This window comes from Idiotropiscis lumnitzeri, chromosome 20, assembly GCF_059441095.1.
Source record: "Idiotropiscis lumnitzeri isolate Australia: NSW breed Sydney's pygmy pipehorse chromosome 20, RoL_Ilum_1.0, whole genome shotgun sequence".
Classification (NCBI taxonomy): Eukaryota; Metazoa; Chordata; class Actinopteri; order Syngnathiformes; family Syngnathidae; genus Idiotropiscis; species Idiotropiscis lumnitzeri.
In genome coordinates this window covers 4,634,271-4,649,656 of record NC_142410.1, presented here as the reverse complement: position 1 = coordinate 4,649,656, position 15,386 = coordinate 4,634,271, and the positions used below count along the sequence as shown (strand labels likewise).

General features: G+C 38.9%; 2 protein-coding genes across 6 annotated transcripts in view; one reads left to right on the top strand and one right to left on the bottom strand.

Moving 5' to 3' along the window:
- Nucleotides 1-10,045, bottom strand: part of arhgap44b (Rho GTPase activating protein 44b) — a 30,507-nt gene extending 20,462 nt beyond the window's left edge. For 2 of the 5 annotated variants that reach the window (XM_088284792.1, XM_088284795.1), the window contains exon 1: nt 9,732-10,045. In XM_088284792.1, coding sequence (XP_088140918.1) covers nt 9,732-9,784 — 53 coding nt within the window. In that variant the 5' untranslated portion in view covers nt 9,785-10,045. The remainder of the gene's footprint in view (nt 1-9,731) is intronic. The other 3 variants (XM_088284794.1, XM_088284796.1, XM_088284797.1) reach the window with 3 other exon arrangements.
- A 1,021-nt stretch (nt 10,046-11,066) lies between these two features.
- stx4 (syntaxin 4) lies at nt 11,067-15,091 on the top strand. The gene is made up of 10 exons (XM_088284798.1): nt 11,067-11,317; nt 12,396-12,500; nt 12,630-12,729; nt 12,814-12,888; nt 13,151-13,221; nt 13,318-13,426; nt 13,490-13,563; nt 13,755-13,892; nt 14,064-14,174; nt 14,387-15,091. The coding sequence occupies exons 1-10, from the start codon at nt 11,288-11,290 to the stop codon at nt 14,462-14,464; spliced, it is 891 nt and encodes a 296-aa protein (XP_088140924.1). The 5' UTR covers nt 11,067-11,287; the 3' UTR covers nt 14,465-15,091.
- The last annotated feature ends 295 nt before the right edge of the window (nt 15,092-15,386 follow it).

Here is a 15,386-nt window from a genome sequence, read left to right as displayed (position 1 = left end):
GTCCCTTACAGAGGAAGAAAATTTCTGACATTAAATTCCAAGGGACAGGCAAACCAGTGTTTCCAATCTGTAAAGCAGCAATGAAAGCTTTAGTTGTGGTGGTTCATGGCAGTGTGACATGGGGTTGCTTTACACCCGCAAAGCAAACATACGTGGCGGCGGGTGAGTACGGTATGCACTGTCGTGTCAAGCAGAAAAAAAAAATTGGCCGAATGACAAAACAGCGCGATGATGAGGACGCAATAGTTTGTCTATTTAAGTGTTCCTTCGGGTTAATGCGAAGGCAGCCTGCAAGTCGTAGCTTGGGGGGGGTCCTTCAAATAGTTAGCATTTATTATGTTGTGTTGACTGCTGACAGAGGAAGCAGCAGATAAATACCGAAATGGTGCACGTAATGCGGACTTCTTGAAACGCTACAAAGCTGGTGATATGCTGCTCACTAGTGGTTTGTTGAGGTTCAGGTGGAAACAAAAAAAACTAAAAAAAATTAATGGTGAGCAAAGTATGGTCTGTGGGCCACACAAGGGCTGCACCCTTCTTTCATATGATCCACATGGCATTTACTTCAGCAACTGAGCTGTAATGTGTAGCATTAATTTAGCTAATCCAAAACTTGGTTAAAGACAATAATGTGTTGGAAAGTATTTAAATTAATGGAATAAAAAATAAATAAAATATGTACTAGTTAAGTAAACCAATGACATTATAAAATCTCTTTTAAAAATATTTGTAAATATTTTGGGAAAATATATATAGTTATTAAATCATAGTTAAATTGATGTAAAATAATTCAATTAAAAATAAAAATGAATATTTTATCATAAAAAGAATTATTAATTATGTTGCTAGTTAATAGCTATCATGAAAAAGATTATAAATATTTATTCATAGTCATTTTTAATAGCATATGTGAAAAATATTTTGGTTTTAGCCCAACATTGTTATCCTGATTATAAATAATTATTACACATTAACAACATATGATTTGATTACTGAAATTATCTATTTTACATAAACAGGTTTTAATTATTTGGAAAAATAATTCTAATTTCAAGTAAAGAAATTTTCATCAATTCCTTTATCTGAAGGAATAATTGGTAGATTGTGAACTAAATCAAATAAAATATTTGCATGAATTTAAAAAGTTCCCATATAATCTCCTTTTATATATAGTTTTGTTGAATAATGTAACCATTAAAATAATATTCCATAAATGAAAAAAAAAAAAAACAATTGTTGTTGAAACTATTTTACATCCGCATTTTATTCACCCCATCTACAAATGAGTGGGCCCAGTCGCTGTTTTAAAAGCTTCAACAATGACGACGCATCCTGATGTTCACCTGCTCTCACCCCATCAAGCAGGTGCGTTGCAAGCATGCAGCACCACTGAACAACATCTTGAAGGAACCTCTCTCTCTCTCTAACTTTCTTTCTTTATGTAAAGGCAGCTCAGCATGTTTGATGAAATAAAGAGAGAGGAGGCTCCTGTACGTTTTTCAAAGCGTCAACTGGCCCCGGGCTCAGCTGCGTGGACTCGTTACTGCGAGCTCCCAATAAAGCAGCGAGCGCCATTTAAAGCAGGGAGATATTTATGGCGCTCTCCGCAAGGCCTCTCCTCCTCGTTTTGACCCACATTCCTTGTTCCTCGATGTTATCGGCAACGGGACGGGGGACTAGACTTAAGTGACTTGACTCCGATGAGATTTAAGTCTCCGTTTACGTTGGATACCGCTAGCCGTGTGCAGCCGTTGCACAGTGATATACTCGCGAATCTTCATAAAAAGAAGTTTGTTCTCATTGATTTCTATAGTGTACTGAATTTTTTTTTTATTATGCACAGTTAAAAATAATCTAAATATAATATCCTTCTGGAGCTGAAATGGATTCATTTCATTTCCATTCATTTCAATGGGGGAGATTACCTTGGTTCGCAAACATCGTGGTTCGCAAATGCAGTCACGGAATGGATTAAATTTCACTGACATCCCACCGTATTAGTCCTCAAATGTAAGGATCGAAAGTAAAAAGTTCAGAAAAATCCTGAAGTAGAGTAGAGTACAGACACCTGAAAAGTCTAGTTTTTGTACTTGGTTACTTCACTTCAGTGCAATCACGTGACAAAATCATGGAATCATATTAGCATGCTAGCGCTTTCAAGCACCTCAGAGAAATGCCAGTTTGGATTCAGCAGGGGCAGAACATAATCTTTCAGCGTAAACTGTCGGGGGGGATTTTTCACAGTTGGGGGTGTGCTTGTCTTTTTGAAAATGTCAGCTGCGCTTTCATCAGGCGTCATGTCCCCCAGGGACGCCTGAGGCCTTCTGAGGGGAAACATACTCGCGACCACATCCACAAGATGATGCCTCGGGATTTGCGGCAGCTGCTACGTAGCGAAGCGCAAACATGACAACGCAGAGATGTCTCTGGAATTAATGCAAATTTGAACACACTGTAAGCTACTGTATTAGCTACTGATGATGAAGTAAAGTGCAGCTGGAACAAAGGTGAGCAAAGTATGGCACGTGGGCCACGTAGGGCCCACCGACCGTCATTATGCAGAGCTTTGTCTTATTTGTGGAATTCATTCAGCCGTTCACCCCCTATAATGAACATAAATTAATTATTTAAATGCATTTTTAACATGGATGTATCTAATAAAATCTGTTAATATATTTTTAATAATTAAAATATATTGAAATGTTTTATTCAATGACATGATTGGTAAATGAATTACAATTCAATTAATTATAAATAAATTGAAAATCAGCATACTTTGCCCAACTTTGGTCAATTTCAACCACTGATTGATTACTCAAGAGCCATGGCCCACTGCTTTGAAAGTTTAGAGGCATGAATCAATGGCAGTAAATATTGTCCCTCTTGAATGTGTAGAGAGTGGCTGTTTAGTGAGACATAAATAACATCCACGTCCACTGTTGTTCCCAGACAGAACAAACCGAGATGCACTCATCGGTCCCGAGAAGGAACGAGGCACCCGGTGGGAAAGTCCGCTGAGCGCTGACTCATCACCTGACTCACGCAATCGGGTGCAAACTGTGAAGGCGGCATTCCAGGACCTACTTTTTCCTTATCATGTGATGTAAATGAACGACTATGGTGATCATTAGAAAAATACATTTTATTTTATTATGGGGATGATTTGAAGTTGTAGTTTTATAATGGAATAAATGGGATTCAAGTAATTTTTATGTCATAGATTAAATCATAATTTCACATAAAAAAGACCATTCTGCGGAATAAGAGTGTTTTTTTTATAATTTATTTAATTATTATTGTTATTATTATAATATTAGGGTTAAGTATTTTGGGATGAAAGACAGTTTTTTTTCGTTTTTTTTTTTTAAATCAAGTAATATTTCTTATTACTCCAACTAGTGAAATAGTTTTCCAAATAAAGTTATCATTGTCTCATAATTGCAATTTACGACACAAAATGCAAGCATTTTCCTTACAATAAAGTCGTACATTTCTTAAATGAAAACAAATAATATATTACAAGGGACAAAAACAGGAGATGCCTTTGCAATCTGACACATTTGCAGCTGACTGTTTGAGCATGTTGTCCACACGTCATATGATCAATGCCCTTGAGTCGACCTTCATCACTGACGGCTGATCATCTCAGTATAAGGTCATAGTGACACATGCATGGGGAAATCACTGTGATAGATGTTGCCACGGTTACAAGAGGCCACAACCGTTGCCGTGGAAACGCCTAAATGAGATCACTGTTTCAACAGCTCCAAATAAAATAAAAGATGCAGCTGTTTTTCAACATTCCTGAATGAAGCGGAACGTTCCAGAAACAGTCCTGGCTCTCATCAAGTGTCTCCTAGCGTTGCTAAAGTGCCGCACCCCGTCTTTGACATCACGTCCTTTCTTGTATGTGCTCTCAGCACAAGGCCAGCAGAAGAACGCCTACAGCTGGGTGGCTAACGTCACCTCGAGACAGCCGGGTCCCAGTCGCCGCGGCAACATAGGCGTGTTCCACCATAGCTGCCTCAGATACACAGCCAACGCTCCCAAGCTTTTTGGCAGGACGAAAACACCTCAACCTCGTCAATGACGTCCAAGTGGATTATGGACCACACCATACGGAATTTTCATGCCCGCACGTCACATGACTCATGAAGGTTGTGTGCTTCATGGGGATGTCCGTGATGGGATTACAAGCGGAGGACAAACAGTGGGAGCGTCCCCCATCTCTTTGTGATGCGTCTATCTAATCAGCGGAAAAGCTCCTCATCCTCTTCGACAATAAGCAGCATAACCCGAGTCCACTAAGCTCGCTTCAGAGGCTCAAAAGTCGGCACAGAGCGCAGATGTTTCTCACCAGCACTACAGGAGGACACACACACACGCAAAATAACGAAGTAATAGTCGAGTTCGTCACAAAGAAAAAATAATAAATCAATCAACCAAGTTCGTTTGGCTCAGCGCTAAGAAAAACTTCACCTCCTCAAACACGTCGAGAAAAAGAAGTGGACTGTTTACGGTACCATGGGGGACTCCGCAAATGAAGTTCACACTGTACAAGAGACATCTACAATCAGCCCGATCAAAAAAATCCAAAATGAGAAAAAGCAAAAAGGTAATTTTGCTCATGTCGTGCTTCCAACCACTGAGTGGATTAAAGTTTGCAGCTGAAGGCTGGGACGCCATCCGAGAGATGCTGCTGCACGGGGAGCATCCCATAATACCCCCTCCTCCTCTTGCTGCTGTCGCCAAGTCAAATAAAGCCGAAGTAGTCACAACTAGAACTGAGTCCGTAATGTTTGTCATTAAGCTAACATGCGTGTCAATTTTGGAAAGTTGAAGACAAATCCCACACGAGCAAGCATCCAAACTAACCGAGGAAAAGCCATCTGAGAGTTAAACTGGATGGGCAGTCACGACTCAATTCCCAATGTGAAGAATAGCATGAAAAACTAAATGAGCAAAAAAAAATAAAAAATTAAGCTATTAAAGAAAAAGTCATTTCGAGTCACGTCTTCACTCACAGGAGCTGACAGCCGCTAATGACTTTAAAATGCAACGCAAACAATTTCTCCATTTTTATTGCCTGCGGGCTTCAAGTGGTTCATAAAAACCAGTCCAACCATTTATACTCTACCTCCATTCCTCATCTTCACTTTCTTAGGGAGCTGCAGACATTTTTCGCATCATGGCCACAATACAGATATAACAAGGGCATCAATGATAATTTGTAACCGCAAATCAGGTGTGCTATGGAGGCAAAATACAAATGAATAATATGAAACTCATTCCTGAACAGCTGGGTGAGCAAATCAAATGCACATTATCTAGAAACACAAAGTCGAGGATATTACTTATTACAGAGAAGTGTGCTCCACGTATTTAGTGTACAAATTTTGTGACAATAAATGGTCGTCTCCGCATGCCTTCCCTCGAAGCTCCTTCTTTCGCTTTACGGCGTCGTCGCCATGGAAACCGTGAATGAAGCAGAAGATGACGCGTCATCCCCCCACTCATCCTGCACGCTTTGGCTTTACACTTTGTCGCTCAGTCACACAGTTTAGGCGGGATTAACGCTGCACGCTTGCTGTTCTGGAGATGAGCTGAACTGCGTCTGAACCTCTGGCGACCCACATCTGGATTGAAGTGATGCCATTGGGGGAACAAGTTAAGGGGAATAAAAATGGTTGTGCTTCCGTCTTCTGATGATGACGTCTTAATAAAAGAGTACCGTTCAAAATATGGTTTTAAGGTCACTCACAGAAAACAGTGGTGGCTTCCAAGTTAAGCGGGCTCCCAAGGTCACACTGGAGATTGGGCAGCAAGAAGCATCACTTTAAGCGCCACGTTGGGCAAAGTTTGGTGCTGGGGATATTATATGTATGCTATAAATAATATATTTAGTACTTTGCCCAACCCAGTTTTAAACACGCCAATTGCATCGCTTGTGAGGCAGGTTACAAGCCATTAGCAGCAGGAATCACCTCACTGGGCTCCATCTTCCACAACACTCATGAGCACAAAAAAATGACAACACTGCTGCCATTTCTAAGTCAAGACTAAATGTGATGATGATGAGATTCTGTGTCTCACTAGTATCTTTTTTTCCATGGCTGGAATCTGCGCCCTTCGTCTGCAGGCCGGAAGTCGCAGCTCCCGTTTGAATAAACACGGAGCGCGCGTTGGTCGATGAGAGGCGACAAGTCGACCCACTTTCTCACTGTGTGGTCCACGCGTGCGTGAACAACAAGCAGGCCTCCGCCAAGGCCAAACAGCCATATTTCATAGGGGTACATTATTCCATGGCAGGTAACAAATACACGTGGTAAACGGTTGTGAATACAACTACTACTATTCAAGTGAGAAAAAGCATTGGAACGTGTGACTAAAGGGTGTTTCAAGTTGCTCAGGCGTTGCCTTTGGGTTTTACCGGTGAAGACTGAATTTGCTTTTAAGTAAACATGAAGACCATATAGCTGTCTATAGAAAACCAAACCGTTTTGAATCTAAGAGAAAATTTGATCATAGGCATAGCCAATACCAGAATTTGGAATATCCGGGAAAAGAAAGAAACTGGTGGACTGAAGAAAAGATAGAAAACAGGTCGGCCAAGTTTATCAACACTTGATGACAGAAACGTGAGAGCTGTGAAGAAACACTCAAAGACAACAGTCCGTGACATCACTGCCGTCCACAGGGATGAAAGTATCACAATCAACTAATCCAAGAATACTTCGAGAGAAGAAATTTACAGTCCACAGGATTGCAAACCACTCATCACCAATAAGAATCGCAAGGCCTCATTAAATTTTGCAAAGATATATAGAGATTAGCCACAAAAGTTTTTGGAACAAAGTTTTATGGACTAATGAGAACAAGATTAACCTCCACCAAAGTGATGGAAAGGTCAAAGTATGGAGACGAACGTAAAAACCGCCTGAGGTAACAATCTCGTAAAAATAAAAGATTTGACAAGACTTCAATCATGATCTCTTTCTCTCAACCCATCTGAGACTTCAGTTTTACCAGGAGATGAAAAGAAACGAAGAAGAAGAGTCGCTGCGCAAACCAAAAAAAGTGTTTATATACTTTGTGGATTTAAGGAGGATTAATCACATCTCCTTTCATTAAGCGTGGCGTGTCGCAGTGTTCAACCGGTACGGCCGCTAAATACTTGGACACCCAGTTCAAGTCTGGGATTAAAAAAGCTTTTCTGGAATCCAACACCGAAAGAAGAAAAAAAGACAGCATTTTGTCTTAGGGAAATTTGGGAGCCAATCTTAGAATTAAAACAAACCTCCAATGAGAAGACGCTGCGACTTGATAAGCTACAAAACCATGTTGAACATTCGAAAACATTACGAATGTGGAAAATGCTACAGTGGTACGCGACTGCCTAAAGAAACACCTGTATGACAAATAAGGTGTGTCTCTATGGATCAGTCACAATTTCAAATGCATAACTGGTCATGTTATTAGGTACACCCTCAAACGAGATCCAATAAAGAAAGATAGATGGATAGATGGCGAGATAGATAGATAGATAGATAGATAGATAGATAGATAGATAGATAGATAGATAGATAGATAGATAGATAGATAGATAGATAGATAGATAGATAGATAGATAGATAGATAGATAGATAGATAGATAGATAGATAGATAGATAGATAGATAGATAGATAGATAGATAGATAGATAGATAGATAGATAGATAGATAGATAGATAGATAGATAGATAGATAGATAGATAGATAGATAGATAGATAGATAGATAGATAGATAGATAGATAGATAGATAGATAGATAGATAGATAGATAGATAGATAGATAGATAGATAGATAGATAGATAGATAGATAGATAGATAGATAGATAGATAGATAGATAGATAGATAGATAGATAGATAGATAGATAGATAGATAGATAGATAGATAGATAGATAGATAGATAGATAGATAGATAGATAGATAGATAGATAGATAGATAGATAGATAGATAGATAGATAGATAGATAGATAGATAGATAGATAGATAGATAGATAGATAGATAGATAGATAGATAGATAGATAGATAGATAGATAGATAGATAGATAGATAGATAGATAGATAGATAGATAGATAGATAGATAGATAGATAGATAGATAGATAGATAGATAGATAGATAGATAGATAGATAGATAGATAGATAGATAGATAGATAGATAGATAGATAGATAGATAGATAGATAGATAGATAGATAGATAGATAGATAGATAGATAGATAGATAGATAGATAGATAGATAGATAGATAGATAGATAGATAGATAGATAGATAGATAGATAGATAGATAGATAGATAGATAGATAGATAGATAGATAGATAGATAGATAGATAGATAGATAGATAGATAGATAGATAGATAGATAGATAGATAGATAGATAGATAGATAGATAGATAGATAGATAGATAGATAGATAGATAGATAGATAGATAGATAGATAGATAGATAGATAGATAGATAGATAGATAGATAGATAGATAGATAGATAGATAGATAGATAGATAGATAGATAGATAGATAGATAGATAGATAGATAGATAGATAGATAGATAGATAGATAGATAGATAGATAGATAGATAGATAGATAGATAGATAGATAGATAGATAGATAGATAGATAGATAGATAGATAGATAGATAGATAGATAGATAGATAGATAGATAGATAGATAGATAGATAGATAGATAGATAGATAGATAGATAGATAGATAGATAGATAGATAGATAGATAGATAGATAGATAGATAGATAGATAGATAGATAGATAGATAGATAGATAGATAGATAGATAGATAGATAGATAGATAGATAGATAGATAGATAGATAGATAGATAGATAGATAGATAGATAGATAGATAGATAGATAGATAGATAGATAGATAGATAGATAGATAGATAGATAGATAGATAGATAGATAGATAGATAGATAGATAGATAGATAGATAGATAGATAGATAGATAGATAGATAGATAGATAGATAGATAGATAGATAGATAGATAGATAGATAGATAGATAGATAGATAGATAGATAGATAGATAGATAGATAGATAGATAGATAGATAGATAGATAGATAGATAGATAGATAGATAGATAGATAGATAGATAGATAGATAGATAGATAGATAGATAGATAGATAGATAGATAGATAGATAGATAGATAGATAGATAGATAGATAGATAGATAGATAGATAGATAGATAGATAGATAGATAGATAGATAGATAGATAGATAGATAGATAGATAGATAGATAGATAGATAGATAGATAGATAGATAGATAGATAGATAGATAGATAGATAGATAGATAGATAGATAGATAGATAGATAGATAGATAGATAGATAGATAGATAGATAGATAGATAGATAGATAGATAGATAGATAGATAGATAGATAGATAGATAGATAGATAGATAGATAGATAGATAGAGTATCTAATCAAGTGTCCTCCATGGTGATTGTCAGATCAATACGTGACAGCCATGCAAGTGAGACCACCCCCCATGCACCCCCCTTATCACTGCAGGGTGCCTAAAGGGTGGTGGTGGTTGGGGGGGGGGGTCAGGGAGGCGTTGCCCATTTCTCCACGGTCATCATGCCCGCGCCTGTGCGTGCGCATCCACGCCATCAATCAATCGTGCACGCGGCGCGACCTCCATCCATTCCTTCCTACCTGCCCACTGTTTGGTTGGCGAGCTGTCTCATTCGGTTGAACTGCTTCTTCATCTTGTCGTCTTCTTCTGCGCTACGCCAGCTCCGGGAGGTATCATGGATGACGTCCGCCGCCGTAACAACCACCCCGAGCGACCGCTCCTGCCTTCATGGCGGCGACGACGAGGGCGGCCGGCCGGCGTGTGTCCGTGGGCCGCCTCGCTCGGTCCCGAGGTGATGGCGCTGGTGCTTGTCGACCGAATTTGCGCGTCCGTGCTCGGCCACTGACAGTTCCCGCTCTCCCTCCCTCCTCGCACGCTTGACGCTGGCGTCCCGGTGCATCATGGGAAGTGTAGTCTATCAAAACATACGAATGTTCAGTTGATTCTCGTAGCGCGGTCATTCAAAATGTAGAACAAAGTCCACATTTGTATTGCTAAAAACATAAAAGAAAAACTTAAAAGCACACACATATTACAGAAGCATATTGCTGACATAGTAGAAAACCCCCCCACCAAACTCATCATGTAAAAACGTGAAATTTATCACGTAAAAATGTGACAACTCAGCGAATACGTGAACATGATAATGTAAAAACATAAAAATTAGTATATTATTTGTCCATGTTAAGTTTTTTTCTTGTGTGGCAGGTCCTCGTTTTGAGTGGAATATATTTAATGTTTGTTGTTTTTTGTTGTTGTCAACATGTTTGAAGACTTTTTTTTTATTTAATGCTTTTTATTGGTAGTAAATTATAGGGAAATTATATTTGGATTATTCACAACAATCAACCAGGATTCGAACCAACACGTTCGGCTAAGATTTTGATAAACCATGGGGTTAAAAACTCCCCACACTGATTGGATTGAAGCGACCAAGAAATTGGTTATTAGATTCAGTATAGCTATGGTTAAAATAATACAAACTGTTACATCATTATCATTATCTTGACTATTAATCCTTTTTGTGACATGTTTTATCAATAATGTGCATTTGGGTTTCACCCATCAGATCGGAAAAAAATATTTCTGCCATTCTTCTGTATAAATGTTAGAGTAAAATAAATTTTTTTGTTTTCTATAAACATCTCACAACTTAACGCCCGCCCCCACACGCACACACACACACACGCACACACTCACGCACACGTTTCAGAAGTTGTCAGTCAGAACATTTATTTGCGGAAAATGGAAATTGTGAAAATGTTAAAATGGTCAGGTATATTTCTTTATTTATTTATTCATCTATTTAGATTATTTTTTCAAATGCAAAATTAACATATCATTAAATTATTTTTTAAAAAACGCTGCAGGAAGCGAGTACACTTGGAACTCATGGTGCACTTACACAGCAGCGTCCCTTGGGGCGCTAAGGAGTCGAAAATCCGGGGCAGCCCATCAGCGGCAGGGAAAGAAGAAGTACCGAAGCCCATCAAATAAACTTGTTGAATGACAACCAAACTAAAAACTTTTCACCTTTTCATTGCTGACGTTCTTCCAGCCCGCTGAAAGTCGACACACTTCGGCGCACCGCTGCGGCGTCTCCGGCATTACTCTGCGCGGTTAGGAGCCGACGAAAATGCGGGATCGAACTAAAGAATTGGGGAACGTAAGTGTGAGAAGTCTTTCTGTGCTGCAGTAGCTTTAGCTTTAGCACGATAGCTTGCACTTTAGCACCCAATCGAGTAACGGTCGCAAATATCACCTCTTACCTCGCGACAACATCCACATCGGGACAGGATCCAAATTTGTTTAAAATGACCTCAAGACTATTTGACCTTTTGTTTTGCATCCACGCTCGCTTTGGGCGTTGTTTTATCGGCAACTTCCGCTGGAGGATGTCATAGCCCTGCAAGGGGGCGGCCAGCCGCTGTGGGTCGCAATCATGACACATGTTTTGAATTCGAAAAATCATCCTGCACTTGTCACAGAAAAGACACACGAATTAAATGTGTACGTCTTATCCAGTAGAAGATCACGTAATTGTCATGCACCCATAGGTGAAGGAAGTTGCAGTATTTATAGTAAATAAACGATTCCGGACTAATTACGGTCTTATTAAACTTGTAAAGCCTGAAACTTTTTTTTAAATAAAAGAAAGACTCAAATTGACGTTATATGAAACTGGAGCCTTCATTTGTCAATCTCCATAAAAAATCCTCTGGTGTGGAAACCCACCAGTTTAGTTCCCTATCGCTAAAACCTTTTTACGATATTTGTATTTGTACAATATGATCTTTGTAACTATCTAGCGATCGAGATAGATAGATAGATTTTACTGGTGCAAACCAGCTTCCACATTTCTAATCTTTTTTTATTTTTAGTATTTACTGGTGAAACAGGACAATTCATTATCACAACTCTCTCACTTTCTTTTTTTTTATTTGCTTTGTTTTTCCTGGCTTCCAAATTTATTAAATTCCGTGACCATACTCGTGACTCAAATCACAAATCTCAAGTCAACTTGAAAAGCACCACTTAAAAAAAAAAAAGACTGCATTGTCGAACCTAAATCAAAAAACATACGACATGTAAATAAACTGTTTTTATGAAATTTAATCAAGACACACACACACTTTTGTACAATACATTCATATGTCGTAAATGGCATTGCTGGGCGAAAGCCGTCACCTCATGATGTCGTTTTCTCATTCTGGCTGTTTTCTTTTTCATTTCCATGTGCGCAGAAAGGCGACGCTTCGGATGACGACGATGAGGGCAAATCTCTGATGATAAATCCTGGAAGCTCTTTGGCCAAAGACGAAAAGGACAATGAGAGCTTCTTTAAAAAAGTGAGCGCAACATTTCCTGAGTTTGCGAGTGACTTAGAACAGTTGGCCCTTCAACTGAAGTGTCCGAGCCATAGATCTTCTGAGCCGGTTGACAATTTGGTAAAAGTGTGTCTTTTTTGACGTGTGCAGGTGCAAGAAATCAATGAGGGTCTTTACAGCCTGAAGAGAATGGTCTGCGACCTTGAGAACAAACAGAAAACGGTTCTGGGTGTGGCGCTGCCCGAGGAGGGTGAGACGTGCTTATGTTTTTGTGTGCAATGTGTCTAATGTACACTCCACAAGATAACTTGGCATGGTGATGTCACCTTTGCAGGAATGAAGAAAGAGCTGCAGACGCTACGAGACAAGATCAAGACACTGGCCAGTCAAATTCACAAGAAACTGAAGAGTAAATGTCACACTTGTAATCAACATCTGCAGTCAATTAGTCAGAATTTTTTTCTTTTTTCGAAGCGTGTCCCTCTTGACATGCACTATTTCCACTAACATGGCTGTGTTGCCAATTTAGAGAGTCATTTTTATCATTTGTTTTTCTGTAAGCAAAAGGAAGAAACGACCACATTCATAAATATTTTTTTGGGGTGAAAAATTGTGATGTTGAGATGGGGTTTTGGTTTTTTTGTGTTTGACTGCTCATCAATGTAATGCAGGCATTGAGCCCAAGAAGGGAGACGATGATGGCAAATACGTGTCGATCAACGCTCGCATGCAGCGCACTCAGGTGGTGCCGCACGTTGTTTTAAGAATTTTTTTTTTTCCTCAAAGGGCTTTCTGAACTGAGCGGCTCCTCCCTCTCCATATTTTTCTGCGTCTGCAGCACGCCGTCCTGTCCAGGGAGTTTGTGGAGCTGATGGGCCACTGCAACACCATCCAGGCGCAGTACCGAGACCGCAACGTGGAGAGGATACAAAGGCAACTCAAGATCAGTGAGTCACATGATTAGTTGTTCAAAAGATTATTTAATAAATGACACTATCTTGTTTTGTTAGCCGGCACCAAAGTGACAGACGAGGAGCTGGATTCAATGTTGGAAAGCGGCCAGACAGATGTTTTCACGCAAAATGTGAGTACAGCTGGATGATGACGATGTAGAATAAATCTGATGTAGTTTATTATACAAAGTAATACAGGTTATCTTTCAATTTTGAGAGGGGAAAAAAATCCCAATTTTTTTTTAAATCAACAAAAATATTGGCAAAATATTTTGGGTCTGTCTTTGTACTGCTATGGCAAATTGTTGAATTTGTGGGGCAGATCCTGAGCGACGCCAAAGCCACCAAACAAGCGCTGAACGAGATCGAATCGCGGCACGACGAGATTCTCAAGCTGGAACGAAGCATCAGAGATCTTCATGAAATGTTTCAGTACTTGGCCATGGAGGTGGAGGCTCAGGTACGACATCCGCCTTTACTTCCCTCAGTTTTTTTTTTTTTTTTGGGCATTTCCAATTCCCATGCACCCACATAATATATTGACGTACATGTTTCAGTCGTGAGTGGCAGAACACTTCAGATAGGTTGGTTGGTTTTCAAGTGCTCTATAAATAAAGTGTGTATCCTGCAGGGAGAGATGGTGGACCACATCGAGCATAACATCAAGCAGTCGTCCAACTATGTGGAAAGGGCCAAGGAGCAAACAGAGAAAGCAGTCACGTATCAACAGAAAGCGCGCAAGGTAATGTCATTCACTCATCTCTTTTTAGCTTGGGCTTAAAAAATAAACTATTTAAAAAAAAAAAAAATAAAACGACTAAATATAATGGAAAAATCCCAACCATGCTCACTCCTGATTTTTTTTATTTTTTTCAATAACATTTACTACTGAATACCTCTTAATTTCTTTGTGGGCTCAAAGGCACATGACTGATTGTCTTTGTTCTGGCGCAGAAAAAGCTCTGGATCGCAATCTGCTTGGCCGTGGTCATCATCATCCTCGCCATCTCGCTGGCCGCCACCTTCTCTTGACGCAGACGGCCGCTTGTAGCGCTTGCTCTGGCCCAGTTAGGAATTCACCCGGCGCCTTACGTTTGCCTCTCTTAACACATAGTTGGCCTTCCTTGTGTCACTCATCCCTGTAAAAATGTATCAAGAGCAGGACTGTTATAACAGCGCCCCCCCTAACATCAAACTGGAGCCTGACCGGAGCTGAGTACTCAGGAATACTTTTGGTTTTATAGGTCAAAGGGGGCTCGATTTTATAACTAATTGTACATAATGTATGGTGCTGTTCGAGCAAAATTTACATTTTTAAATCAAACTGCCTTGGTGTAATTATGGTGTAAATACAGCTGTTTGTACCCCCACAGTTCCTCCCCTTTGGATTTTAATAGCGTCACGGGCCTGTTTTGTATTTATCACTTGAACTTGGGCCGTGTGAGATGCTAAGACCACATTAAATTCTTCTTAGAAATCTCATCATGCACTGAAACGGTCTAAACTTTTTTTTCTTCCTCCTCTGCTTGCAAACTTGAGCTGCAGTTACGCTGTGCATTTGCAATGAAACGAGTTTCATTTTGGGCCGGAAAAAACACAAGCATTGACTTGTATTACTGTGGCTTTGGTCTTCAAATAAAATGCTGCCCTCTTCTACAATTTTGAGTCATTCATAGAGAAGAAGAGTAATGAAAAACATGTCAACTACCATTGTTCTTGCTAAAAGTAAATAAAGTCGTAGATTAAAGATTTCACGTTCTGAATTGGTTATTTTTTTTTAAATGCATCAAAAATGGTAATTAGTTAATTATATTAAATGACAATTTAAGAATGAGCATATTGTACATCAAACTAGACCTTTTTCTATTCAATTTCTGTTCCACTTCATATTGTTCACCCTCCCCACCTTAGAGTATTCATTGATTTTTTTTTTTCAACCAAAAAACAGGAATTT